Source organism: Garra rufa, chromosome 8, assembly GCF_049309525.1.
Source record: "Garra rufa chromosome 8, GarRuf1.0, whole genome shotgun sequence".
NCBI lineage: Eukaryota > Metazoa > Chordata > Actinopteri > Cypriniformes > Cyprinidae > Garra > Garra rufa.
Genome location: NC_133368.1, coordinates 15325703 through 15352736, shown reverse-complemented (window position 1 = coordinate 15352736; position 27034 = coordinate 15325703). Strand labels below are relative to the sequence as shown.

At 34.2% G+C, this 27034-nt stretch overlaps 1 protein-coding gene across 1 annotated transcript in view; it reads left to right on the top strand.

Moving 5' to 3' along the window:
• The window catches only part of agps (alkylglycerone phosphate synthase), a 69949-nt gene that overhangs the window by 6378 nt on the left and 36537 nt on the right, over positions 1–27034 (top strand). Inside the window, exons 2-11 of the mRNA XM_073845890.1 lie at positions 4964–5053; positions 8318–8408; positions 8501–8621; positions 9922–9996; positions 11072–11143; positions 12363–12442; positions 15491–15571; positions 16930–17055; positions 17227–17335; positions 25731–25858. Coding sequence (XP_073701991.1) covers positions 4964–5053; positions 8318–8408; positions 8501–8621; positions 9922–9996; positions 11072–11143; positions 12363–12442; positions 15491–15571; positions 16930–17055; positions 17227–17335; positions 25731–25858 — 973 coding nt within the window. The remainder of the gene's footprint in view (positions 1–4963; positions 5054–8317; positions 8409–8500; positions 8622–9921; positions 9997–11071; positions 11144–12362; positions 12443–15490; positions 15572–16929; positions 17056–17226; positions 17336–25730; positions 25859–27034) is intronic.

The window sequence follows — 27034 nt, the reverse complement described above, 5'->3', positions numbered from 1 at the left end:
GTGCGCACACATATAGTATACAAACATAAACTTTTATTTTGAATTGATTAATCGCGACTAATCGTGATTAATCGCGACTAAGATATTTTCTTGTAAATTTTGAAAAGTAATGCATGACTTTACTTGTTACTTGAAAAAAGTAATCGGGTTACATAATTTGCGTTACTTATTTGAAAGAGTAACAGATAATTTCTCGTGGATTTTAAAAGTAATGCATTACTTTACATGTTGCATGAAAAAAGTAATCAGATTACATTACTTGCGTTCCTTGTATTGCGTTACCCCACAAACTACTTCTAAACGTATGGATTCCTCTTGAAATCTCTTGATTATGCATCAAAAATTTGCAGAGAGATGGCAAATGTGACCATGCGTTTACTCATTTAAAAAAAAATGGATAAACTGACCTTTATGCTTAAGTTGTTTAACATGTTTTGAGGGCAAATAACAGCATTGTGCACCTTACAAGAGAAGTTCACTTCCAGAACAAAAATTTGCAAATAATTTACTAACCCCCTCGTCATCCAAGATGTTCATGTCTGTCTTTCTTCAGTCGTGAAGAAATTATGAAATTATTTTGAGGAAAACATTTCAGGATTTCTCTCCATATAGTGGACTTCTATGGTGCCCGCAAGTTTGAACTTGCAAAATGCAGTTTAAATGCAACATCAGAGGGCTCTAAAAAGGGTCTTGTATATCGAAACAATCAGTTATTTTCTAAAAAGATTGACAATTTATATACTTTTCTTAAACCCTAAATGCTCGTCTTGTCTAGCTCTGCGTGTACTCTGTGTATTCCAGTTCAATATAGTTAGGGTATGATCATCTTTTTTTCTCCTCCAACTTCAAAATCATCCTACATCGTTGCAGAAGTACTGACCAAGTGTTTACAAAGTGAACATGCAAAGAAGATCAAACGCTCTTTACAAAAAAAGGTAAAACGGCGATGTAGGACGATTTCGAATTTGGAGGAAAAAATACACAGAGTTCACGCAGAGCAAGACGAGACAAGTATTTTAAGTTAAAAAGTTTATAAATTCAATTTTTTTATTTTTTTTATTTATTTATTTTTTTTTTTTTAGAAAATAACCAATCGTTTCATTAGATAAGAGCCTTCTTCCTCGGCTGGGATTGTTTAAAGTCCATGAAGCTGCATTGAAACTGCATTTTGGAAGTTCAAACTCGGGGGCACCATAGAAGTCCACTATATGGAGAAAAATCCTGAAATGTTTTCCTCAAAAAACATTTTTTTTTTTTTTTTTTTTACAACTGAAGAAAGAAAAACATGAACATTTTGAATGACAAGGGGGTGAGTACATTATCTGTACATTTTTGTTTCAGAAGTGAACTTCTTTTAAAAAAGGTAAAGGGATAGTTTACTAAGGGATCATTCTCAAGTTGTTTCTAACCTGTATGTTATGTTTTGTTGAACACAAAAAAAGAATTTTGTTAACCAAACATTTGCTGGTAGCCAGTGACCTCCATTGATGTCATATTAAGTCAGTGGCTTGGTTACCAACATTATTCAGAATATCAATCAGAATAACCATTTTGTGTTCAGCAGAAGAAAGAAACTCAGTTGAGTAAATGACAGAATTGCTAACTGCTTCAGTGGATATCAGTAGATCAGGTTCACTCTTAACCATGTTAGATGTGATTTATTGAATAAGACTGGTCCCTTCTACATGTCACGTGTAACAGTGTGCAGGAGTGAAAATCCGCAGGATTTTGTGGGTCACTGAGGGAATATTTAGGGTTTGTTACTGTCTATTAATAGACTCCACAATCTCATCTATCTGGTAAATCGACTGATTCAGATTGCATCTCTCTTTGTCAAGTCTGGAGTGATCACATTTTTTCGTCTTCTACTCTTTGCGGTTGAAAAGTCTCCATAGACGGCTTGTTTGTCCCATGTGTTTGATGAGAGTTTTAAGGTTTGGCTGTGTCTGTTTCTCAGAAGATCAGCGGCAGACCTGCATTCCGGTCTCTGATCACCCGCTCGCGTGTTTCTGCAAACTGACAGTGTGTGTTTTGAGTTGGAGTCTCACAGCAAGGCGCAGCGCTCCAGAGATCACAGCTGCACTAACGCCTGAAGTAATGAACTTTAGTTCATTGCTACGGCAGTCATCACACTTACTAGTACTCATATGTGGAGGTTAGAGAAAAGAGAGAAGTGTGCTCTTATTTTTCTGAGTGACTGGACTTTAGGATCTGAGCTGTACCTAAAGACCAGAAACCAGTTGCGAGAAACCCCTTTAAGTTAAGAAAAGCCTTAGTGATGATATCCTTACAACTATACAGTGCCTTGCAAAAGTATTCATACCCCTTCATTTTTTTCACATTTTGTTGCAGCATTATATTAAAATGCTTTAAATTACTTCCACATCAATCTACATCTCATACACCATCATGACAAAGCACAAAACAGGTTTGTAACAACTTTGCAAATTTATTAGAAATAAAAAACTGAAAAGATCCCGTTGCATAAGTATTCATACTCTTTTCTGGGACACTCGAAATGTAGCTCAGGAGCATTCATATTGCTTCTAGATGCTACTACACTTCGAGTGGAGTTAAACTGTGGCAAATTCATTTGAATGAGTCTGATTTAGAAAGGCACACACCTCTCAGAAAAGGCCTAACAGCTGAAAATGCATATCAGAGCAAAAACCAAGTCCTGAGGTCAAGATAACTGCCTGTAGAGCTCAGTGACAGACTTGCGTTAAGGCAATGATCTAGGGAAGAGTTCAGAAAAAAATCTGCTGCATTGAAGGTTCACAGAAGCATTATCCATAATGGAAGACGATTGGAACAACCAGGACTCTTGAAAATGTCTGCCAGCCCCCATCCAAGCTGACAGAGCTTGAGAGGTGAAAAGGTGAGGCAAAGAATGGCAGATAATTGCCAAATGCAGATGTTCAAAGCTTGTCACATCATACCCAAAAAGACTTGAGGCTGTAAAGGTGCTTCAACTATGTACTGAGTAAAATTTGCAAATCTGGTTTTTGCTTTGTCATTATTATGGTGTATGGAGTGTAACTTGATTTGGGGAAAAAAACAAATTTAAAGCAGTTTAACATAATGCTGCAACAAAACAAAATGTGAAAAAAAAAACAAAAAAAAAACGAAGGGGTATGAACACTTTTGCAAGGGACTGTAAATAAGGGTTTACAAACTTTAAGGTTACATGGAGGAACATTTCAAACTGTTCATATATGGTTATTACTTCATCAGGAATTGTTAGATTTAAACTGTGACTTGTGATTTTATTTTATGTGACTAGGCAGATTATTAATATTTTTGAAAGAAGGCTCACCAAGGCTGCATTTATTTGATGAGGAATACGGTAAAACAAAGTATTATTACAGTTTACACTGTCACTTTTGATTAGTTTAAAGCATCCTTGCTGAATTCAACTATTACTTTTTTTAAAGAAACATACTGCCCTCAAAATGTTGAAATGTTATGCTTGTTAACTTGTCAAGCATGAAAAAACTTCATGAAAATTCAGATTGTCACTTTTTAAATCATTTTAAATGAATTAATTAATAAATAATAAACTAAATTAATGGATGCAGAAAATGATTTTATTAAATTTTTGGGCAAACCAAAACACATTTTCTCACAGCAAAATTTCGTTAAAGAGTTTCACACTCAATTAACAGCTTGTTATTGTTGTTATTATTATTATTATTATTATTATTTGTTGTTATTATTTAGAAATATTGTAAAGAAAAATCCTACTATACTGAGTTTTTTTTCCAAAAGTACATCACATAATATATATTTTTTAAATAATTAATTTTTTTTAACAGAACAACTTTATTTTTACTACCTTGTGGTAATGTGTGCCAGATGAAAAAAAAAAAAAAAAAAAACCTGCTTAAAAATGTAACGCATCAAGAAAGATCACATATTTTCTTTGGTTTTGAACTCTTTCGACCTTTAGTTATAGATGCATTTTGTGGAAGCTTGTGTAAAGATGTGTGTTATCAGTTTGATCTCATGACAAAATATATACAAATAATATATAAAAATAAATGGTAATACACTACCAGTCAAAAGGTTTTGAACAGGAAGAAAAAAAAAAGAAAAGAAAAAAAAAAGTCTCTTCTGCTCACCAAGCCTGCATTTATTTGATCCAAAATACAGCAAAATCTGTAAAATTGTGAAATATTTCTTCTATTTAAAATAATTGCTTTCTATTTGAATGTATTTTAAAATGTAATTTTATTCCTGTGATCAAAGCTAAATTTTCAGACTGGAGTAAAGATGCTAACAATTAATCTTTGAAATCAGGAATAAATAACATTTTAAAATATATTCAAATAGAAAGCAATTATTTAAAATAAATGTTTTTGCTATACTTTGAAACAAATAAATGCAGGCTTAGTGAGCAGAAGAGACTTCTTTAAAAAAAAAAAAACATTAAAAATCTTACTGCTCAGAAACTTCTGGCTGATAGTGAATGTTTTATATGAATTTGTACAGTGTGATCCATATAAAAAATGTACAGTTTTTGCCTTTTTTTTCTTTTTAAAGCATATAGGTTCACCTCTAAACATAATACACTGAAGCTTGAAAAACTCTTAGTAGCAGGTTTTTGTGTTTGGTGCACTTCACTTTCTCCTTTCATGCAGTGTCTCGAAAAGATCAAGATAGCAGGACATTTTCTGTAACTGCTGTTGACTGCTTCAAAAGGTTACTTATCTAAAGGTCTGTCTGACTTCTCAGCAGATATGAAGAATGTGACCTTCAGGACAATTAGTAACTCTTACATTCGGTCATGACCTTTTAATATAAAAACTGTATCGCTTTATCTCGGCAGTCATTACAATGGCCGCTAAAATTTAATATTATTTTATTAGACTTAAAGATGAAGGTTGTATATAATTGAATATACCTTGTGCTTGGCTATTATAAAACAGCATGTGAGCTAAGGCTCTTTTTCTCTTTCTTTCAGGCAGGAGATCATGAAATGGAATGGCTGGGGTTACAGTGACTCAAGGTTCCTGTTTAATAAAAAGGGTCAAGCAGAGTTCACAGGGAAACGGTGAGTATGAGGCACCAAACAAATACCAATTAGACACAGAATAGACTTGTAATTAGATTTGGATATTTTTACTGCACTGCAATTTCTGTGGAATTCTGCAGAATGGATTTCAACATGATATACCGTAAATGTTTACACACACCTTGCAGAATCTGCGAAATGTTAATTATTTTACCAAAATAAGAGAAAAATACAAAATGCATGTTATTTTTTATTTAGTTCTGACATGAATACGATATTTCACATAAAATATGTTTACATATAGTCCACAAGAGAAAGTAATAGCTGAATTTATAAAAATGACTTAGTTCAAAAGTTTACATATGCTTGATTCTTAATACTGTGTTGTTACCTGAATGATCCACAGCTGTGTTTTGTTTAGTGATAGTTGTTCATGAGACCCTTTTTTTGTCCTGAACAGTTAAACTGCCTGCTGTTCTTCAGAAAAATCTTTCAGGTCCCACAAAATCTTTTTTTTTTTCCAGGGGTGAAAACTTTTGAATAGACTGAATATTTTTCTCTTTTTTTCTTTTTTTGCCTAAATATATTTTTTCATTTAGTACTTCCCTTCGGAAGCTACAGAAGACAAAATAAGTTCAGTTTACCCTGATCTTCAATTTCAATAACAGGCTCTTAATGCCTTTTTTTTTTCCTTCTGAAGCATCAGTGAGCATTTGAACCTTCTGTAATAGTTGCATAGTTGTCCTCAGTGTGAAAAGATGGATCTCAAAATCATCCAGTCATTGTTGGGAAGGGTTCAAATACACAAAAATGCTGGAAAACCAAAGAATTTGTGGGACCTGAAGGATTTTTCTGAAGAACAGCAGATAGTTGAACTGTTCAGGACAAACAAGGGACTCATGAACAACTATCACTAAACAAAAAATACACAGCTGTGGATCATTCAGGTAACAACACAGTATTAAGAATCAAGAGTATGTAAACTTTTGAACAGGACCATTTTCATAAATTCAACTATTTTCTCTTGTGGACTATATGCAAATGTATTTTTAATGAGAAAATATGTTACTCAGGTCAGTACTAAATAAAAAAAAAACAAAAAAAACATGCTTTTTGTATGATTCGTCTTATTTTAGTAAAATAATGAACATTTTGTTTGACATCAAGTTTGAGATTTTGGGCTTTTTGGTTTTTCATAGTGTTTTTTCAGACTAGTGAAAATAAAACATCCAAAAAACACTGTTAAGTGTTTCTTTTATAGCCCTTTATTTATTTGTGTCAATAGATTTTAATTAAAAGGCATATTTTTTTTAAAGGCTGTTTTCTCAAAATGAGTTTTTCTCCTACACTGAACCATAAATCTCCACTTCAGTAGCACTTACACAACCAAACTTGACATTTTTATTGCTGTCTATAGCCTGAAGGTTTTTACAGAGGGATTTGTTCATATTTAATTTGCTTGATTTTAATACATTTTATTCCCTAAAAAATGTTTTGTCTGTTCTAAGTTTTTTCTGAATTATGGCGTGATGAAATGAGATACCCAAAATTACCTCTGTAAAAACATTTACTCTAATACAGGGTTTCCGCGGGGCATTAAAAAGCATTAAAAGTCATTAAATTGATTTTGCGAAAATTAAGGCCTTAAATGGCATTAAATTTCAATTAAATTAAATTGTTTTATACAGGCATTAAAACTTTAGATAGTGTTGAAGAAACAAATATTACCAATGTATCTTGAATGTAGCCTGTATAGTTAATAACTTTGATTCACTGTCGCGAAGTATGATAAACACGGAAGCAGTTTGGTAATTGCTTCTGGCCGGTCCAAAATTGTGTGACACAGACTTTTTAAGAACGGCCAGTTTTAAGAGTTAAGAGTTCAAAGTTTCTGAAAATTTTCTGTTCAGAATTGATATTTGAAATTTTGAACTCTGCAAATAAACGCTGACATTTTAAGCTGTCTCCTGATCCATTTCTAATTATGTTCAGCAGAGTAATGTATGTTCATTGTTGCCTCATTGTAAGACCGCATGAAAAAAATGCATTATAATATTCACGCATTCATACACAGCCGTGTTAAGTTATTGGTTGCGTATGGCATTAAAAATGTTAGAAATGGCATTAAAAAGGGCATTAAAAGGCATTAAATAAGATTTGAAAATCCTGCAGAAACCCTGTAATAGGTCAAAAATTAAACAAGAATATTGAAACTGACTTCCTCCAGTGTTTAGCTTTTTGTACTAGAAATGTCTGAAAATTAGTGCATATTTCATTAAATAATGCCTCATTTGCATATTTAAACCTGACATTTTAGAAAAGTTGTAATACAAAAAAGTTTGCAATTAAGTAAGTAAGGTGATAACTATTAGTTGTTTTTTTTTTTTTACCCAATTCACCTGCAGTGTCTCGCCTTAAAAATGTAGTTAATTAATAAAAAAAAAATCTGTATTTATACAGCTCATTTTATATGAATTACACTAGTTCATTTGTCTATATTTGCACTAAAATAAAATACAAAAATGTAGAAAATATTTAAAAATGTATTTAAAGTAGTTCTGCAGTTCAGCCAAAGCATACAGTACTCCAAGCAAGTACATGAATCGAAACGCTACTAGCTATGCAAGGTTGATCTTGTGCATTGAAGTGTTTTAAAATGTGTCATTTTGTGCTTTGTAAACATTGGTATAGAGGACATTAGCATAAACAGCCTCACACAGACTGTGGCACTCATAACACTGGCCCGGATGGAGATGTTTAGCACAGCATGTTCCTTAAATACAGTCTCAAGGACCTACAGACACACATTGTCACACAATGTGTCCTTTTCTGTGTAATCGCACAGACACAGCGGCGCTGCTTAATCTATGCCTAGGTGAAGTGTTTTTCCTGACGTATTTCATCATAACGCTGACAAGTTGTTAAAAAAAACAACTATATTTTAAAAGAATCAAATAGTATTAGTAGCATATTTGCATATGCAAAGAAAACAAATCATTCAATTCCAGTCAGTCATAAGCACTATATGTGTGTGGACAGAGAAATATGTTTACATTTAGTAGGAACCGTCACTTTCTCTCTGGTCGTCTTTTTTTTTGGTTCATTATGGTGTGCTCATGCCATCTAGTGGCTGGAATCTGCACTGCTGCATCTCAACACAAGGGGTCATCTGACAGTATATATTAAATAGATTTCATTTAGACTATGTTTCGTCTACATTTTAGGAAATGGTAAAGAGTCAGTTTGCTGATGGTTGTGACTGTTTTGAAACTGTTTGATCAGTGTGTGTTTCGGTGGTTTCAGGTATCGGTTGAGTGGGTTGATTTTACCAAGTCTGAAGGACTGGATGGAGAACACGTTTGGTGCCACTTTACAGCACAAATCTCCTGCCACAGTAAGTCAAGTGTGGTATTTCAGAGCTGCTGTGTATCAGACTCTTGTGTAGTGTGTGTTTGTGTGTAATAGAATGTGTGTGTCGTCCTCCAGCCCAATCTCAATTTAAGCGCAGTCGCTCCTCCTAACCTGAACGAGACCTTCATGGAGGATCTGAAAGCAGCGGGTGTGGCCTTGTCACATGACCCAGAGGACCGGGTTTTCCGAGCTCATGGTACAGGACTGCCATCTACATTTGGCAGAAATTTTTCTACATTTTTTGGTTTTGGTTTCATCTTATTTGACTTGTGGGAAATTTGTTTCATACAGAAATGCAACCTTTTTAATCGTGTTTCCATTGTATATGACCACGCAAAATTTAAAATGATCCTAAAAGTTTTTCTTTTTTGATTTGAGTTTTTATTTTCATTTAACTTCGGTGTGAAATATGAGGTTTACTTTTTAAATTACATAGTTATTAAGAGAGATTTTTAAAAAACATTTTCTTTTTTTTGGGGGATTTGATAAAGACTTTACTTTTTAGTTTATATATGAAAATGAGTCATTTTTTTTATTATCCCTCATACACTACTGTTCAAAAGTTTGGGGTCAGTAAGAGTTGTTAAAATGGTTTTGAAGGAAGTCTTGTATATTCACCAAGGCTACATTTATTTATTAAAAAAAAAACAGTAAAATACAAATGTACAATATAATAGCAATTTAAAAAACGTATCTGTTGTAATATATTTAAAAGGGTAATTTATTCTTGTGATAAAAAGCTGATTTTTCAGCATCATTACTCCAGTCTTTAGTGTCAAATAATCTTTCAGAAATCATTCTGCTGATCTAGAAACATTTCTGATTATTATCAATGTTGAATAATATTTTTGTAGAAACCTTGATAGTTTTAATAGGATTATTTGATAAAGAGAGTTCAAAAGAACAATTAACTTGATATTGAAGTCTTTTTTAATCAGTTTACTGAATCCTTGCTGAATATAGAGTATTAATTTATTTAAAACTTTTGAATGGTGGTATATTTATTGAGAAGATACATTATTACTTGAAATCTTACCAAAAAAAATAAATAAATTGGACCATATTTATGTCTTAAGTAACACGGTTATATTTGTAGCAATAGCCAAAAATACATTGCTTGGGTCAAATTATCGATTTTACCCAAAAATTATTAGAATATTAAGTAAAGATCATGTTCCATGAAGATATTTTGTAAATATTTGTAAAAATTAATTTTTGCTTAGTAATATGCATTGCTAAGAACTTCATTTGGACAACTTTAAAAGCTATTTTCTTAGTACTTTAAATTTTTTGCACCCTTAAATTTCAGATTTCAAATAGTTGTATCACGGCCAAATAGTGCCATACATCAATGGAAAGCTTATTTACAGATAATGTATAAATCTCATATTTAAAAAACTGACCCTTATAAACTTTTTTTATTCAGTGCTTTACCAGTATGAACAAGCTGGATTTTGATGTCTTTCTGAAAGCTTTTTCCTCTTTGTCCTCCTCAGGTCACTGCCTGCATGAGATCTTTGCGCTGCGCGAGGGGAGGATAGGACGGGTGCCCGACATGGTGGTTTGGCCGAGTGAGTGACTGCAAAGGGTTAAGCATCAGTGGCTGAGTGCTAATTAATATTCATGAGAAGCTGCTTTAATTAGAGGGAAAGGGGGAGTTTGCCATCCAATGATACTCTGGCTGCCAGAGTAGCTGCTCTCTGATTGGTGGAGCTCTGACAGGACCCATTTCACCCTCTCTGATTGATGGCTGAGCTTTGATTAGAAGAGTACCCAAGCGGCCAGCAAATCATCTGCCTCCCCGTTATACGCCTCCGTCCAGAATATTCTCTCTTGGAGAATTCATTCTTTACCTCAGTGTCTCTCCAGTCATCCAGGGTTCAGTAGATTATCCTGTAACCATCACAGTCTCCTTCAGAAACACTTCTACGCCCCCTAACTCACGAAAAATTGTTTTTTGTAATCTTGAAGAAATGTGAATCTGATAATTGCTTATATTAATCAAATCCCAGTGGATAAATCACATTCAGGTTTACATGGTTTCCAACTGAATATCACCTTTAACTAAGAAATGTGACATTTTGTAAACAATAGAATATTGAGCTCAGATTCACTCTTGTGTTATTGTGTGGGACGTTTAGTGGGCGGTCAGATTTGCTCTAGTGGGTCACTTCTTGATATTGATCCACCCATCTAGAAGTAAAAGAGATTTGAGTTTTTTTTCCCCTTACAGAAGAAAACAATTCTGTAGTTGCGCAATACTGTTCGAAGTTTGGAGTATTTTTTTTTTATGATGTCAAAAGTGACAGTAAAGACATTTATAATGTTACAGAAGATCAGTTTTGAAATAATAAAAATCAGAAATGTTTCTTAAACAGCAAATCAGCATATTAGAATGATTTCTGAAGGATCATGAGACACTGAAGACTGGAGTAATGGTGCTGAAAATTCAGCTTTGATCACAGGAATAAATTACATTTTAAAACATATTCAAATAGAAAACAGTTATTCTAAATTGTAATATTTTTTCCTAATAGTACTGTTTTTACTGACTTTTGAACAGTACTGTAGGAATTGTTTTGTTAAGAATGACATGAAATTGGTTTGAATAAGTTGAGTGTTATAATGGTGATTTAATTTTTGCAGGCTGTCACAGCGATGTTGAGAAGATTGTGGAACTGGCCTGCAAACACAATGTCTGCTTGATACCCTACGGAGGCAAGTACCCCACATTTTGAACCCAATCTAAATAAAAATAAAAACAATTTAAATGACAAAAAGAACATTTCTACAAAAATATTAATTCGAACAGTTTTCAGCATTGGTAATAATTATAAATGTTTCTTGAACGGCAAATCAGCATATTAGAATGATTTCTGAAGGATCATGTGACGCTGAAGAAGACTGGAGTAATGATGCTGAAAATTCAGCTTTGATCACAGGAATAAATTACATTTTAAAATATATTTAAATACAAAACCGTTATTTTAAATTGTAATACAATTTCATAATATTACTGTTTTTATTGTATATTTTGATCAAATAAATTCAGTCTTTGTAAGCAGAAGAAAAATAATTTAAAAAGCAACAAACATTTGGATTAATTATTAAATTGTGTTAGCTGGATAATGTACTCACCCCCTTGTCATCCAAGATATTCATGTCTTTCTTTCTTCAGTCGTAAAGAAATTATGATTTTGGAGGAAAACATTTCAGGATTTCTCTCCATATAATGGACTTCTATGGTGCCCCTGAGTTTGAACTTCCAAAATGCAGTTTAAATGCAGCTTCAAAGGGCTCTAAACGATCCCAGTCAAGGAAGAAGTGTCTTATCTAGCGAAACGATTGGTTATTTTCTAAAAAAGTTGACAAATTTATATACTTCTTAACCTCAAATGCTCATCTTGTCTAGCTCTGCGTGAACTCTGTGTATTCCAGTTCAAGACAGTTAGGGTATGTCAAAAAACTCCCATCTCATTTTCTCCTCTAACTTCAAAATCGTCCTGCATCGCTGTTTTACCTTTTTCAGTACTTCTACAACGATGTTGAACAATTTTGAAGTTGGATTAGAAAATGAGACACACCCTAACTTTCTTGAACCGGAATACACAGAATTCAGGCAGAGCTAGACAAGCATTTGACGTTAAAAAGTATATAAATTGTCAGTTTATTTAACAAATAACCAATCGTTTCGCTAGATAAGACCCTTAATCCTCGGCTGGGATTGTTTAGAGCTCTTTAAAGCTGCATTTAAACTGCATTTTGGAGGTTCAAACTTAGGGGCACCATAGAAGTCCACTATATGGAGAGAAATCCTGAAAGGTTTTCCTGAAAAAACTATTTCTTTACGATTGAAGAAAGAAAGACATGAACATCTTGGATGGCAAGAAGTAAACTCCTTTAAACCTCTGTCTCTCTGTCTCTCTCTTGTGATCAGGTGGTACAAGTGTGTCCAGTGCTCTAGAGTGCCCTCATGAGGAAACTCGCTCCATTGTCTCTTTGGATACATCTCAGATGGTAAGTGTTTACATGAACACATTCATACATGCAGGTGTGACATACTGACACTCATTTAGCACCTGTGTGTGTTTATAGTGCATATCTTAAATTTCCACACATACAGAGCATTCTGTGTGCATCTACCTGTCTGTACTTTTCTCCTTTACCCCCGGTCCTGCACTTTCTCTCGTTTTCCCCTCTCCACATATTTCATCCGCTGCTCTGACCTTGGCTGGCCTGTTTCAGGGGTCGCGGGGTCGCGCACATGAAAGGCAGCGAGTCATAAGCGCGGGTGTTTTATGAGCGCAGTGGCGTGATTGATAGCTCAGGGGCGGAGCCACCTGTGGAGAAGGGGCTGTTTCCTGAAGTGCATTTAACCCCTGCGGGAAACCAGGGGACAAAATCCGGCTGATTCTCAGAATGCCTGAAACACACACCAGATAAAACCCGTGCTGCTTAGAAGGCGGGATTATGTGTGTTTCTATTATTAAATTGAGGCAATGTGCTGATTTTACTCATCAACACTAAAGGAAAGTCACAGTTATTACAGATCGTCAAACTGCATCAGAAAAGACTGAAAGCAGTGGTTTGTGTAGCTGTGGTTTCTGGTTTGCACACACACAGTGACCTCTCTCTGTCCTGACTCGCTAAGCTCAGATATGTGGGCTGAGTTTAGCAGCAGTGAATCAGTTTGACATGTGGTTTGAGGGAGACCTGTGAACACACTCACAATGTCAACACCACTGCACTTTGATCAAAATCTCTCTTGCGTTCTCATTCTAGTCTATTCCAAGCATTATAATTAGCCTTTCATACCTTGTTTTTACATGTGTTTATAATCTATTCTCTACAGTATTGTGTGTTGGTTATTTTGTATATTCTATGTTTTACTGTGTGTTTGTGTCTTTGTTAGAAACAGCATTTAAAACAAAAAAATTAGGGTTTAAACTATATTTGTTTAGTTTGACCTCTTGAGATAAATCACCCAAAAATTAAAATTCTGTGCGCACTGTTTTTCTGTATTGTTTTCTAGGTTATTATGAGGTTATAGTAGATGTACAGGTTGATTTAGGGTTGTTTTAGAGATGTTAAATCAAATTTTTACATAGTATATATTAACATGGTGAAACAATGCTGAAATCCCATGGCATTTTTCTAAAAGTGAATGTATTCTTGACTCATGTGTTTTTGATTTTGGACTTGAAACACTTATGTCATGAATTGATATTCAAACAAAACACACTTTGTTTTCTTTTGAAAGGAATTAATGTTTTATTTAGCAATGATGAATTGATCAATAGCGGCAGTTAAGACATTTGTAATGTTTTTCTTCCAGTGCTGTTCTTTGCTGGACTTTACTTTAAAGTATTCAACATTTCTAATAATCAGAAATGATTCTTGAGCAGCATATTAGAATGATTTCTGAAAGATCATGTGACACTGAAGACTGGAGTAATGATGCTGAAAATTCAGCTTTATATCACAGGAATAAATTACAATTTAAAACATATTCAAATAGAAAACAGTTATTTCAAATCTGTTTTTCAAATTTACTGTGAAAAACAAAAAACAAATCCCAAACTTTTGAACAGTAGTGTAACCATCTACATAGTTTCATTTCATTTCCTCTATTTCATTTTTCACAAATTTGACATTTTAATAGGCTCAATTATTCAATCACAGTAGGTTTTTTGTAAGAAAACAATAGTTAAATATTTTTAAATGTTTAAATGAATATTAAATTTACAACCAGTTCATTTTTTTGGACTATTACATGTTTATTTATTAATTCTTTTTATTGTTACAAAATAACAATCAGAATTTAAACTATATTTAGAAGCATTTTGGTAACAGGGTTGCAAAACTGCAAAAAATGAAAAAATGAATAGAAAATCAAGCAGTTATAGAAATAACTCACCCAAAAATGGCAATTCTATCATCAGTACTCACCCTCATGTCATTCTAAACCTCTTCTGTTGAACATAAAACAAAATATTTTGAGTTAAGTCAACAGTAAACTAACTTTACAGTGGTGGCCAAAGTTAATAGTATTAACTAGTATTTTTAGCAGCTAAAATAGTATATAGAATCTTTTCTGTAGTGTGTCAGTAGTAAATGTAGTAGGAAATAATGTAAAAATAGTAAAATAAAGAAACAGAACAAAGTGAGACAGACTAAATCCAGAAGAACTGTGGCAACGTCTCCAAGATGCTTCAAGAAACCTACTTGCAAAGTTTTAGGCACTTGTGTAAAAATGCTGTAAAATGAGGGTGCTGTCAAAAATAATGTTTTAAATAGATTTTCTTTAACAATTAACTTCTATTAACTAAATCAAATCAACAGTTGGTGTGACCATCCTTTGCATTTAAGCAGCTTTTGCCCTATAGGTGCACTTGCACACAGTTTTTCAAGTAGCTTTGCAGGTAAGTCTCTTAAAGCATCTTGAAAACGTTGCCACAGATTTAGTCTGTCTCAGTCTTTTTCAGTTTTCCGATCTCTGTGTGGATTATTACAATTAATGGCAAAATGAATGTTTGGAAATGTCTACTGATATTTCCTACTGACACACTACAGTACAAGCTAGAAATAAGTAACTTAAAACCATTTTATAGCTGGTGAAAATACTAGTGTTCTAATAATTTTGCCCACCACTGTATTTAAAATATCTTAATAGAAAATATATTCTTGGGTAAACTACACTCTTAAAAATAAAGGTGCTTAAGAGGGTTCTTCACAGCAATGCCATAGAAGGACCATTTTTGGTTCCACAAAGAACCATTCAGTCAAAGGTTCTTTCAAGAACCATCTCTTTCTTACCTTTTTATAATCTTCTTTCGCCACAAAGAACCTTTTGTGAAACAGAAAGGTTCTGCAGATTCTAAAGGTTCTTTATAGAACCATTTAGACAAAAAGAGTTCTTCTATGGCATTGTGAAGCACCTTTGTTTATAAGAGTGTATGTCATTCAGTTTCCTGCTCTGTTATATATTTTATCGCTGCCCTGTTTGTGGAAAGTGCACTCATCTTGAATTATAAATGTTATTAAATGTTTGCTCCTTTTGTTTAGAACCAAATATTGTGGATTGACGATAAGAATCTAACAGCTCATGTGGAGGCTGGAATCATCGGACAGGATCTGGAGAGACAGGTCAGTCATCCACACACTGATTTTACAACCACACTAACATAACCATTTCGTTTTAGAGCAAATAGCTTCCTGCGGCTTCCTTTGTATTCAGGTTTAATTTATATATAATATAGTGTGTGTGCGTGCCAGCATTCATGTTGAAGCTGAAGGGTTAAAACAGGCCGTTTGCTTGTGCCTTCTTGTCCACCAACACACATACGCAGCAGATGGTCCCATCAAACTAATGTCGAAAAATGGCACTGGTGCCGCTGGTCTGCTGTGGTATTTTGTGTATGTGTGTGTGAGATGCATTACAATCAGCCCATCACAGTCTGTGTGTGTGTTAGAGGGGTGCAGGACAGATGGTGAAACATTAAAGTGTGTTTGTATTTTCTTGGGGGTTTGCGTAATAAAATCACCTGGAGCGTGTGTTTTATCGGAGGCTGATCAATAAGACCATCGGCTCTCTCACAGGTATACGACTGTCACGCTCACACGCTCCATATTGTGGGTCTGACCGCAGGAAACAGATCTGAAACGCTCCATAAGGCTTCAACACCACTGTTTTTATCCAGAAACACATTTCCTGTGAGGCTGGTGTGTTTTATTGACAGCGGTGTGATTAGAATTTTTATTATAAAACAGATATCCAGTCCCTGGAAGCTGATTGGTCAATACTATGATGCAGCTGTGCTAAAATACGTGATATTGTAACAACCTTGATGTTCAACATCTGTTCACCAGCTGCTGTGTTTACTATATCCAGGGGTGTTTTAATATATAGATATAATTTTGGTGCTCAAAGCAATATTTAGATTGAATTCATGGTGGAATTTGTTTTTATGTTTGAGGGTTTTGAAAAGAATGTGACACAACCATTTTTTGCATTAGACCAAAAAAATTAAAAATCTTAGTAACCCTAAACTTATGAAGCACCAACTAGAAATAGTTCCCCCAAATATGAAAATGCAGTCATCATTTACTCACCCTCATGTTTTCCCAAACCTGTATGAATGTTTTTTTCTTCTGTTAAGCACAAAAGAAGCTTTTTTGACGAATTTTGGTCACTGGCTAGTCAGTGGCTACCGTCAACTGTTTGGTTACACACATTCTTTAAATTATCTTAAGTTGTGTTCAACAGAAAGATAATCATACAGGTTTGGAACAATATCAAAGTGAGTAAATAATGACAGAATTTTCATTTTTGGGAGAACTGTCCCTTTAATCTCAGTTTTTATGTTAGAGACAAAAAGGTACTTAATGAGTTTGATGAATAAAGTAATATTTTAATGAAAAATATTATGTACATAATATATTTTAGCACTCATTTTGTACTTTTCTTCTAAAGTTTTTTTCCATTTTTTTTATATGATTTATAGTTGAATGAACGTGGTTACTGTACGGGCCATGAGCCGGACTCCATGGAGTTCAGTTCTCTGGGCGGCTGGGTGGCCACACGAGCATCAGGCATGAAGAAAAACATCTACGGCAACATTGAGGACCTGGTATGTCTTCCTATTTCTCAACACTTACAAACATGCACAGGTTTGGGACAGAGTGATAGAAATCTCGTTCACCCTCACACACTTCAGACATGTTTTATCTGCGTCAGTGTCAGAGTAAGAGATGTGTCGATATAGGTCATTCATGGTACCTGTGATCTCATGTGTTTCCAGGTGGTGCATATAAAGATGGTGACCCCTAGAGGAGTGATTGAGAAGAGCTGTCTGGGGCCCCGCATGTCCACCGGCCCTGACATACATCACTTCATAATGGGCTCAGAGGGTACGAATACATGATGTTTTGTGTGAGGAATGTATCTGTTTCTCAGTGAATCTCCAGAAACATGTCAAGAACACTTTACCTTAAAGGGATAGTTCACTCAAAAATGAAAATTTGATGTTTATCTGCTTACCCCCAGAGCATCCAAGATGTAAGTGACTTTGTTTCTTCAGTAGAACACAAACAAAGGTTTTTAACTCAAACTGTTGCAGTCTGTCGGTCATATAATGGCAGTCAATGGGATCCAAGGCTTTGAGAGTAAAAAAAAACACACACAGACAAAACCAAATTAAACCCTGTGGCTTTTGACGATACATTGAGGTCTTAACACACGAAACAATCGGTCTGTGCAGGAAACTGAACAGTATTTATATACATTTTTACTGATCCACTGCAAAGTCCAACTGTCCTGAGCAGGTTTACAACAGCCGTGATTAGGGCTGGGTATCGTTCCAAAATGTTCGATACCGATGCCCTGAATTCGATACTGGTTCCGAACGATACTTTTTTCGATACTTTTATTTTAAGAAATATATTTTAACAAGATTACAACACATAATCTCATAGAAACTTTGGTTTTATTTTTTTCAGGATGTTTGTGACACTTTTCACATCAGGCTTATCTCTAAGACCAATAAACAAAGGAACAAAAGCACAAAATGAACAAAGTAGTTAACACAATATATCAGTGAATGTTTTTTTAATGAAGTTCAAACAGTTTTAACTCAATCAGATTTAAGTATTTGTGAGGCTCACTGCGGCTTAAAGGTTTAGTTCACCCAAAAATTTAAATTCTGTCATTAATTATCTACAAATGAAGATATTTTTTGTTTGCTTTGCGCACAGAAGTATTCTTGCAGCTTCATATAATTATGATTGAACCACTTATATCACATTGACTTATTTTGACTATGTTTTTGGTTCCTTTCTGGGCATTGAAAATACATATCCAGTAAATATAGGAGGATCGGAAAGCTCTTGGATTAAATCCAAATGATCTTCATTTGTGTTCTGAAGATAAAGGTCTTATGGGTTTGGAACAACATTAGGGTGAGTTATTAATGACAGAATTTTCATTTTTTGGTGAACTAACCTTTTAAGATCACCTGAAATCACTCACAGTTCTTCTTCAGAAAAATGAGCATGTAGCACCGATATTGATTCTTCATGGTCGATTTTGATTGCCGACGTTTTACAAGCAAATGGGCTGATTCTGAAAGCCTTTTTAATATATTTATTTTACGCCTTAAGCAAGGGACAAGAATGAATGATAATATGAGTACATGAACAAGATGTTTATTTTCTCTATTATATGTACAGCCACTTAATTAGAGGCAACCACTGCATTTAGATTAAAATCTAAATAAATGACCAAATATATTATAAATAACAAAAAATAAACAACACAGTTCTTTCTTAGTCGTGCAGACAATAAATACAGCCATAATCAAAGTAGGCTACTCTTTCAAAATTCAAAGTGCAAACAGAGACCGAATCTTCAAGCATGATACAGAGCATGTCTATTAATAGACAACTACACAACTTATTAACCCACATACTAATAACAGCTTCGATATTTGAAGTAGCCTAATTTGCGCGCATTGGGGAGTCGTTCTCTAAACGTGGGGCATTAAAATTGCTTTAAATGCGTGTGCGCATTTGGTTTCGCGGTGATGAGCGTGCATTCTACAATACAAGAGATTACTTTAACAAAACCTTTTGAAAGTGGGTGGACACAAACGGGATTTTGAAAAGCGTGTCCTCAGTGAAAATTATGCCCCTGCGTGAGTGCAACTCTGCCGCTGAGTTATCGTTTGATGTGAATGTATGTCGCGTTGTACCTATACTGAGACTATATTGAGGCCGAGGCGCCAGAATTGTATCCGACAGAATGTGTCAGGTGTTTTCTCATATTTGGTGTGTTGCCAGTCTTGGACGCGATAACCTTTTTACAAATATTGCATCGCACGCTGTTGCCGTCAATATTGGCATGATGTAGCAATACATTTGATCGCTTAAACATAGTTTGCGTTAAATTTATGCTATGTTTTAAAGTATAGTGTACATTACAGCCTCACATTTGACAAGCTCTGGGCAAGTGGGCGTAACCGCCGTAAACTATTGATTTTCAAGGCAGCCTCTCCGCAGCTAATCACCAGCATTTGATCCGAGCACGTTAAAGATGCCGCACGTTGACAAGATTATACCCTTGGGTATCGAAATTTGGTACCGAACGAAAATTATTTTTTCGATACTCGATAGTATCGAGACAATTCGGTCGGTGTTTAAAAAGTATCGAACTCGATACCCAGCCCTAGCCGTGACGAAGAGCAAGCAACCATAACTTCAGTCAATCAGGCTTAAAAGTTAAAAAGGTGAAAAGTCAACACTCCTGGACGAGTTTGCGCAAGCAAACGTAATCCTTTAGTTTTTAATCGGTTGCAACAACCAGGATAAGCACAAGTAATTAGCATTTTGAGTAGCTGTTGTACCCACAATCTCTCTGTGTAAACAATGAGTGACGTATACCTGCGACAGATCGCTTCTGCGTATGCGTCTACTATACTATGAGTACACTGATGCGTCACACACGCTCAGGACAGTTGGACGTTGCGGTGGATCAGATGTAAAAAATGATATAAATACTGTTTTAGTTTTTTGTGCCGACAGATTGTTTTGTGTCTTAAGACCTCAGTGTATCATCACGCGCTGCAGGGTTTAATTTGGTTTTGTCTGTGTATGTTTTTTTGACTCTCAAAGCCATGGGTTCCACTGCCATTATATGACTGATAAACTGCAACAGTTTGAGTTAAAAATCTTTGTTTTTGTTCTACTGAAGAAACAAAGTCACCTACATCTTGGATGTCCTGGGGGTAAGCAGATAAACATAACATTTTTATTTTTGGGTGAACAATCCCTTCAAAATGTTGATGAAAGAAAACAAGGCCTTTTGATGACAAAATTTGACAAAGTCTTGTGTACTGTAGACTTAAAAATCGTATATAAAAAAGTATACTTTAAGCCTAAGTAGATACTTTGCGAATACTACAGTAAATATCTCAGTCTATAGTATCTGTACTTAGAGTGGATCCTCTAATAAAGGGGTTTATATTGAGGTTAGAGTTCTTATCAATCACTTTTCTTAAAAACAGTTCTTTTAATCAGAGAGCTTTGTAAAGCCAAACTTTAGTTTGCCTTTGTCTAAGGTCATGTTGCCCTGTTTGGGCTATTACTGCAGAGCTGCTATCATATCAGCATGAAGTCTTGTCCATTCTGCAGTTTTTTTGAAGTAATAAACACACATAGAAACTGTTAAGTGACCAACCACAGTTTTTTGAGAGATGATACATTTAAAATAGATGATACAGGTGTATAACTAAACTCAACCTGCTATTAAAGGGATAGTTCACACAATTTATGCTTTAATTTATTTATTGAAGATTTATTCACTCTCAGGACATCAAAGATGTAAATGAGTTTGTTTTTTCATCAGGACCGATTTGGAGAAATGTAGGATAACAGTGGATCCTCTGCAGTGAATGGGAGCCGTCAGAATGAAAGTCCAAACAGCTGGTAAAAACATCACAGTGATCCACTCCATCAGTTAATGTCTTGTGAAGCCAAAAACTGTGTTTGTAAGAAACAAATCCACCATTAAGGCATTTTGACTTTAAACAGTCTATTCTGGCCAAAATGTCCAATCCATAACCCATAAAAACACATTATGTAGTGAAAAAATCTATTCCCAGTTTCTCGCAATGTTTTCGACTGTTATAAACAGTGTTTCTACTGATTCAGATGACTTTTTCACTGGAGAAAGCAATAATACGGATTGAGGACTTTTTTTTAGCAATGGTATATGTGACCCTGGACCATAAAAACAATCATATAGGTCAATTTTGCAAAATTTAGGTTTGCGCATCATCTGAAAGCTGAATAAATAAGCTTTCCATTGTATGGTTTGTTAAGAAAGGACAATATTTCGCCGAGATACAACTATGACTTGAAAATCTGTAATCTGAGGGTGCAAAAAGATCTAAATATTAAGAAAATTGTCTTTTAAAGTTGGCCAAATGAAGTTCTTAACAATGCATATTACTTATCAACAATGAAGTTTTGATATATTTGCTTTTAGGAAATTTACAAAATATCTTCATAGACCATGATCTTTACTTAATAGCCTAATGATTTTTGGCATAAAGGACAAAATTGATCATTTTGACCCATACAATGCATTGTTGGCTATTGCTACAAATGTACCCCTGCGGCTTATGACTGGTTTTGTGCCCCAAGGGCATATATTTTAAATATTTGGAAGCAATGGTTTGAACTTAAAATCATTTTAATCATGGATTTGCTTCTTACAAACACATCTGGAGTGGTGTGGGTTACTTGTGGATTATTGTGATGTTTTTATCAGCTGTTTGGACTCTCATTCTGACGGCACCCATTCACTGCAGAGGATCCATTGGAGAGCAAGTGATGTAAATCTAAATTTCAAGCGAACTCATATACATCTTGGATGTCTGAGAGTAAGTACATTTACAACAAATGTACATTTTTGGGTGACCCATTCCTTTTAAGTGTCTAAAATCCTGGAAACTTTGGTAAGTTCAGTAATTAGTTGTTACTTTCAGTCCCAGAAGTCATGTGGCAGCCATGCCATCTGACTGAAACGTGTGATTTTCAATAGTGTTTTCCAGTCAGACAATCAGCAAAGAGAAACCGAGAGTATGTTTGGGCTTTTCTGTTAACCAATAGGGGGCAGTGAAACTTTCAATGTTTAGCATTAAATGCAATGCTTCTCATACTCTCCTCAGCGAAGGCAACAAGTCAGAACTATGTGCTTGATATCATATATGTGTCATGATTCTGTTTAAAAGTAACCCATATCCAAAGAAAAGAATACTTTTATTAATCTTTTTCTCTAAAAAGTCGTTAAGCCGTTCATGAAGCCCTGAAGTGAGGAAAATGGGTCATAATCGTTGTGTTTGGTAAAATGGTCTGTGAAGCTTTTTATGGCTCATATGAGTTCTTTGTGGGAGGATGAATATTTCCCAGGATTAATCTGCATTAATTAAACATTCATGATTCCATTAGGAAGGACATCTGGCTTCTTTAATGGCTTTGTAATGTCAGGGGCATTTAGACACTTAAGAAAGACCCATTTCACCTTTTCCCCTCTGAGTTATTGTTGTTGTTTTTACGGGGGTCAGGAGATCTTTAGATGCAAGGGTTTTCGTCTCAGAGGTGTGAGTCCGTGTGTTTGATAGTAAATGGGGTTATTGGCATCAGGGTTAAATACAACTTAAGTGATGTCTACTGTCACTGTAAAAATATTGTGTAAAATTGCCAGAAATTCATTGTACAAATTACTGTGGCAATGATTTTATGGATATTATTATGAAAGACAATGCAAATTGTAACTGTGTATGTTATTAGTGATATAATGTTAATATACCAAATCTGATTAAATGTACTGATAGCCATCATAATAATACAGGGTCATAATAAAATAGACAAGACATCATTAAGAGACAGACATTAAAATAAAGCAACAAATATTTACTTGATATTATACATTGTAACACAAAATATCTTAATGTACATTGCAGATTATAAAAATACGAAGAAGCTAACTATTTAAATAAAATATGATCATATGCGATGTGTCATGCAGGGACTCTTATGTATCTTTACTTTTTTTCACCATAAATTATGTGGTAATTCATAATTACTTCCAAAAACCATTAATTTACAGTATTTTACAGTGAAATTATGTCCACAGTACTTTCTAGTGAAATTACGTGTAATACAATGTAAACCCATTTACTTTTACTGTTTGCCGTATATTTTACTGTATAATTACATGTATTGTAATGTTAAAACATTTTCACCATAAATAAGATATTTTCACTTCCAAAAGCTATAGTTTGATAGTATTTTACAGTTAATGTAATGTAATGTAAAATCATTAACTTTTACTGTATTTCACTATAAACTCTGCATTAATTCATAATTTTACTTTCAAAAACCATAAATTTGACAGCAGTTTACAGTAAAAGTCTTTATAATGCAGTTATATCATACATTGTAACACAAAACACCGTAAATTACCGATTATAAAAATAAGAATCCATTTAAATAAAATATAATCATATGTGATGTGTTACAGTATAATACATTTTTTCACCTTAAATAAGTTATAACTTTGATATTATTTTACAGTAAAATTACATATAATGTGATGTTAAACCACTTTCTTTTACCGTATTATACATTCTTTCATAAACCATACATTTGGCAGCATTTACAGTAAAATTCTTCATAATGCAGTGGTATCATACAATGTGCCACAAAACAAAACTAAATATAATCGTATGTGATGTGTCATGATCAAGGACTGTCTTTACTGTTTTTTACTATAAATTATATGGTAATTCATAGTTACTTCCAAAAACCATTACTTTGACAGTATTTTGATTAAAATTACATTCATTTTGATGTTAATCCATTTGCTTTTACTGCTGTATACCATAAATGATATAGTAATTCATAGTTTGTACTTCCAAAAACCATAAATTTGACAATACTTTATAGTAAAATTACATATAATACAATGTTAAACCATTTACTTTTACTGTTTGCAGAATATTTTACAGTAAAATTACATATAATGTGTTGTTAAACCATTTACTTTTACTGTTTGCAGCATTTTTACAGTTAAATTACATATAATGTGAAGTTAAACCATTTACTTTTATTGTTGTACACCATAAATGATATAGTAATTCATAGTTTGTACTTCCAAAACCACAAATTTGACAATACTTTATAGTAAAATTACATATAATACAATGTTAAACCATTTACTTTTACTGTTTGCAGAATATTTTACAGTAAAATTACATATAATGTGTTGTTAAACCATTTACTTTTACTGTTTGCAGAATAGTTTACAGTAAAATTACATATAATGTGATGTTAAACCGTTTACTTTTACTGTTGTACACCATAAATGATATAATAAATCATAGTTTTTACTTCCAAAAAAACATACATTTGGCAATACTTCATAGTAAAATTACATATAATGTGATGTTAAACCATTTACTTTTGCTGTTTGCAGCATTTTTACTGTAAAATTATATATAATGGGATGTTAAACCATATACTTTTGCTGTTGTACACCATAAATGATATAGTAATTCATAGTTTTTACTTTCAAAAACCATACATTTGACAATACTTTATAGTAAACTTACATAAAAATACAATGTTAAACCATTTACTTTTGCTGTTTGCAGCATATTTTACAGTAAAATGACATATAATGGGATGTTAAACCATTTACTTTTACTGTTTGCAGCATTTTTACTGTAAAATTACATATCATGTGATGTTAAACCATTTACTTTCACTGTTTTACACCATAAATGATATAATAATTCATAGTTTTTCCTTCCAAAAACCATAAATTTAACAATATGGTGGAATCATTTATTTTTACTGTTTTTCACTATAAATTAAACATTTATTCATAATTTTACTTCCAAAAACCATACATTTGATAGTATTTTATAGTAAAATTCTTTGTAATGTAGTGTTAAACTATTTTCAGTTTTTCATAGATGGTAAAGTTACAAAGTTACAAAGATTTTTGCAGAGTTGTACTTCCAGTGTTTTTCCATTTTAATGAAGACAATATGAGTGAGGGATGTGAATGAGTGGCGTTTTGTTGCTGAGGTTTGTTCTGCTCATAAAGCCTCATCCAGCATACGGTCTCACTGATGGGGAGCATAAACTCTCCACAGGACTTTATCACCAGAGTTGCACACTCATACATGTACGCTCGCTCTGGGCTGTCAGTAATGAGTCTAGAAGCCCAGACTCAGAGCAGCAGACGCAGGGTTTCCCTCAGGGGTCAGAGGTCATGCTGTTTTGGGACAAGAAGCCTGCTGCGTCGGGCTCTGCCGGGCCCTCGTTGACTCTGCTCTTCCCCCCAGTGTGCCGTTTGATACTGACCTGCTTTATGTCACAGAACACAGTCTGTAAATCTCTCTGCTTCCTTTTGTAGCGGAAGAAACTTGAGCGTTCAGGTGAAAATGAACACGCTGATCTCCTGCAGAGAGCTAGGCGCTCTGTTCATATATATGTGTGTGTGTGTGTGTGTGTGTGTGTGTTTCAGACACTTTAACTCACTGACATCCTTTGCTTGATATTACAGACCATTCAAATCATGCATGTTACATAACACACACATTTTCAGCCCTTGTTTGTGTAGTATAGTGAATTAGATCAAAACTTTAAACCAGTCACTGCTGTGATACTCTTTATGACCACATGGTTCCCATATGTCCTTAAACACGCTGATTAAGCATATGTGTGTTGCTCTTAGGAACTCTGGGAGTGGTGACTGAAGTCACAATGAAGATCCGACCCATTCCCGAGTATCAGAAGTACGGCTCCGTTGTCTTCCCAAACTTCCAGCAGGGTGTGGCGTGCCTGAGAGAGGTGGCCAGACAGGTCAGTACAGGACTACATGGGACTCGAAAAACTAATCCAGCAGTGGTCAGACGAACTTGATTTTCTAGAGATGGTTTGATTCATAGACGGTCTGATTTCAAAATGAGTTTATGACCAATTACTGGACATGTTACTAGTACATTACTGTTCAAAATTGGTAAAAAATATTTGTTTTTTCATGTTTATGGAACAAAGTTCAAGTTCACCAAGACTGCATTTATATGAACAAACAGTAGTATTGTGAAATATTATTACAGTTTAAAATGTTTTGTGTTTGAATAATGTAATTTATTCCTGTGATTTCAAAGCTCAGTTAGCATTATTACTCCAGTCTTCAGTCCCTTTAACCATGATTTTATAAAAAAAAAAAAGGGTAGTTAAATTGTAGTCAAACCACGGTAAACAAATGGTTTTGCTACACTAATTGCTAATGTGTTGCTAGCTTGTTTAACACGTTTTTAGCATGTTTCTAGCACATTTTTATGAATGTTTTAGCTTTAGTACATCATTAACATGTCACTAGCATGTTGTTAACATGTTTATAGCATGTTAATAGCACCTTTTAACATGTCACAAGCTTGTTAGCACATTTTTCTGAATGTTTTAGCTTTAGTACATCTCTAACATGTTGCTAGCCTGATTTAACTAGGGATGCACCGATCCGACTTTTCCAGTCCCGATACCGATACCGATGCCTGGGCTTTGTATATCTGTCGATACCCGATACCGATCCGATACCATTGTTGAATTAATAATAAACTGTATAACTTCCACCTTATACCTTCCTTCCACCATGTAGAAGAAACTAAAGGCACCAAACTTTCCTAACTAAACATTACTTTCCTAACTAAGACAAAACAGATGTAATGTATTGAATAGGGCTGGTCCGAATACCATTTTTTGAGCTTCGAATCTTCGGTAGTAATCAATACCGAATATTCAAAGCTTCGGAGGGAGGGGCTAAACATATTCTTCTCTCTAATAAAGGCAGGAATCTCTGTATGTCTTTCTGTTTGCATTTTTATTATGTCGAGAACAGTTCATTCAATCGATTTTTGCTGTGGACCCAAGGGAGTGCAGTGTTGCATTTTGGTGCAATATGGACACATAACACGTTCAGAATTAATAAATTGTAATTGAACATTACGAGTTGGAAGCGGCGCGCCTCACGCAGGC